The 2500-nt window shown below is 51.7% G+C and overlaps 2 protein-coding genes across 2 annotated transcripts in view; both read left to right on the top strand.

The window, feature by feature from the left end:
- myct1a (myc target 1a) overlaps nt 1-1125 on the top strand; it is a 5098-nt gene extending 3973 nt beyond the window's left edge. The window contains exon 2 of the mRNA XM_012841286.3: nt 453-1125. Within this exon, the coding sequence (XP_012696740.2) occupies nt 453-1096 (644 nt within the window). The 3' untranslated portion in view covers nt 1097-1125. The remainder of the gene's footprint in view (nt 1-452) is intronic.
- Nucleotides 1126-2436: 1311 nt separating this feature from the next.
- The window catches only part of serac1 (serine active site containing 1), a 23702-nt gene continuing 23638 nt past the window's right edge, over nt 2437-2500 (top strand). Inside the window, exon 1 of the mRNA XM_042709942.1 lies at nt 2437-2500. This exon is cut by the window's right edge and continues 93 nt beyond it. The gene's annotated coding sequence lies outside the window, so the exon portion shown is untranslated.

Here is a 2500-nt window from a genome sequence, read left to right as displayed (position 1 = left end):
GTGTGAGTGTGTGTGTGTGTGTGTGTGTGTGTGTGTGTGTGAGTCTCTTGTCCATGGTGGTGTGTGTGTGTGTGTGTGTGTGTGTGTGTGCTGCTCCTAACATGTGTCTCTTGCTCCATCAGGGGATCTGATCTTGGCCTTCTGCTTGTCCATGGTCGTGGGTGTGTGAGTGTGTGTGTGTGTGTGTGTGTGTGTGTGTGTGTGTGTGTGCTGCTCCTAACATGTGTGTCTTGCCCCCCAGGGGACCTGATCTTGGCCTTCTGCTTGTCCATGGTGGTGTGTGTGTGTGTGTGTGCTGCTCCTAACATGTGTCTCTTGCTCCATCAGGGGATCTGATCTTGGCCTTCTGCTTGTCCATGGTCGTGGGTGTGTGAGTGTGTGTGTGTGTGTGTGTGTGTGTGTGTGTGTGTGTGTGTGTGTGCTGCTCCTAACATGTGTCTCTTGCCCCTCAGGGGACCTGATCTTGGCCTTCTGCTTGTCGATGGTCGTGGGTCTGCTCCTGGGCGCTCTGGTCTACATGGTGCTGACCTGGATGTCTCGCCGCCAGGCGTCCGCCAGCATCACCCGCCGGGCGTCGTCTCGCCCGAGCCGCTCCACCACAGCAGCCCGATCGGCGTCGTCCCCTCGCTCTCGCCCGGGATTCCACCGCAGCAGCAGCAGCGGGTACGATCGCCGTAGCAACAACAGCCTGGCCAGCGCCGCCTTCAGCTTCCACCGGCAGGGCTCCTCCCCCCCGGACCAGGCCGACGCCCTCCTGGGACGCAAGTCCAGCTTCCGCGCGTCCACCTTCCACCCGCTGCTGCAGGTCAGCCAGATCGCCCGCGAGGCGGAGGAGGGGGGCGGCCACCAGACCCCCCGCACCCTCACCCTCACCCGCACGCCCACCACCCTCAGTGCTGTGAACACCAGCTCCGCCTCCACCTCACCCAGCGCCAGCAAGCCCCGCCCAGGCTCCGCCTCCAGCCCGCCCAGCGCCAGCAAGCCCCGCCCAGACTCCTTCTGGGGCAACAGTGGCCTCAGGATTCCCCACCCCTCTCAGACCCCTCCCCCCGCCTACGAGAGCATCATACGCGCATACCAGGAGACCTGCACTTGAGGAACCGGGTCACACACACACACACACACACCAACCTGCACCTGAGGAACCGGGTCACACACACACAAACACACACACCAACCTGCACCTGAGGGACCGGGTCACACACACACACACACACACACCAACCTGCACCTGAGGGACCGGGGCACACACACACACACACACACACACACCAACCAGCACCTGAGGAACCGGGTCACACACACACACACACACACACACACACACACCAACCTGGACCCAAACTCACTGCTGCATCCAGAGGATTCCTCCAGTCCAGGCTGGACAGGCCACCATACTCTGTGCTTGTTCCTCACAGGCCACCATACTCTGTGCTTGTTCCTCACAGGCCACCATACTCTGTGCTTGTTCCTCAAAGGCCACCATACTCTGTGCTTGTTCCTCACAGGCCACCGTACTCTGTGCTTGTTCCTCGCAGGCCACCATACTCTGGGCTTGTTCCTCACAGGCCACCATACTCTGTGCTTGTTCCTCACAGGCCACCATATTTTGTGCTTGTTCCTCACAGGCCACCATACTTTGTGCTTGTTCATGTGATTGTATGTATACTGTGTGTGTGTCTGTAGGCAAAGATGATGACGATAAAGAGATTGGGAGAAACCCATGGCAATAAAAATGATCCCTTTGTAGTATTTTGATAAATTTAATTGAGCTAAATCTGTTAATTCTGACTTGAATTCATTTTAATTTATTGTAATAAAGGAACACTTTGAATACAACTTTGATTTTTAATTATATTATTTAGTTCATGAGTTTTAACGTGTTACTCATTACCAAATAATAATGGACGATGGAGGAACCTCACATGAAGTCTGTCACGCAGAGAGTTCTTCTCATTTGGCTCAGGGTCAAGATGGCGTAGAAGTAAATGCATCTCTTCATAGCCAACAATGATGTCACGTCGAAGGAAACGCAAGATCAAGGTTAACACTTCCAACACCAAGGCCTTTTTTTTTTTACTATGTTAGGTAGTCTGCCATGCCTGATATTTTTGTATATTTCACCTAACTAAAAACCATGAGGCAAAAGTGGTATTTATGATTATATTCTAGAACACCTCAGCAATAATAAAATGAGAGTCAAAGGAATGTAGTAAAAAAAGTGTTTTATTCAAATGAAATCTAAAGACACTAAAATGAAATCTAGTTTTAGAGGTGCTCAGACTTTGTACAAAAACACATTGTTAATATTTAACACGGGGCAGCTTGGGGCTGGAAGAGTTAAAGATAAAGAAAAAGTCGACGTAAAAAAAATCTTACTTGACACAAAAGTTGTCTGGCGCCTGGAAGTTATAAGAGCGACACTTTTTTAACGGTCCAAATAGTAGAAGCTTTACGGTAAGAATGACGCGTGTTTTGTGAGACGGTGTTCATTTGTGCC

The sequence above is a fragment of the Clupea harengus genome, chromosome 15 (assembly GCF_900700415.2).
Source record: "Clupea harengus chromosome 15, Ch_v2.0.2, whole genome shotgun sequence".
NCBI lineage: Eukaryota > Metazoa > Chordata > Actinopteri > Clupeiformes > Clupeidae > Clupea > Clupea harengus.
This window is presented reverse-complemented; position numbering and strand designations above follow the sequence as displayed.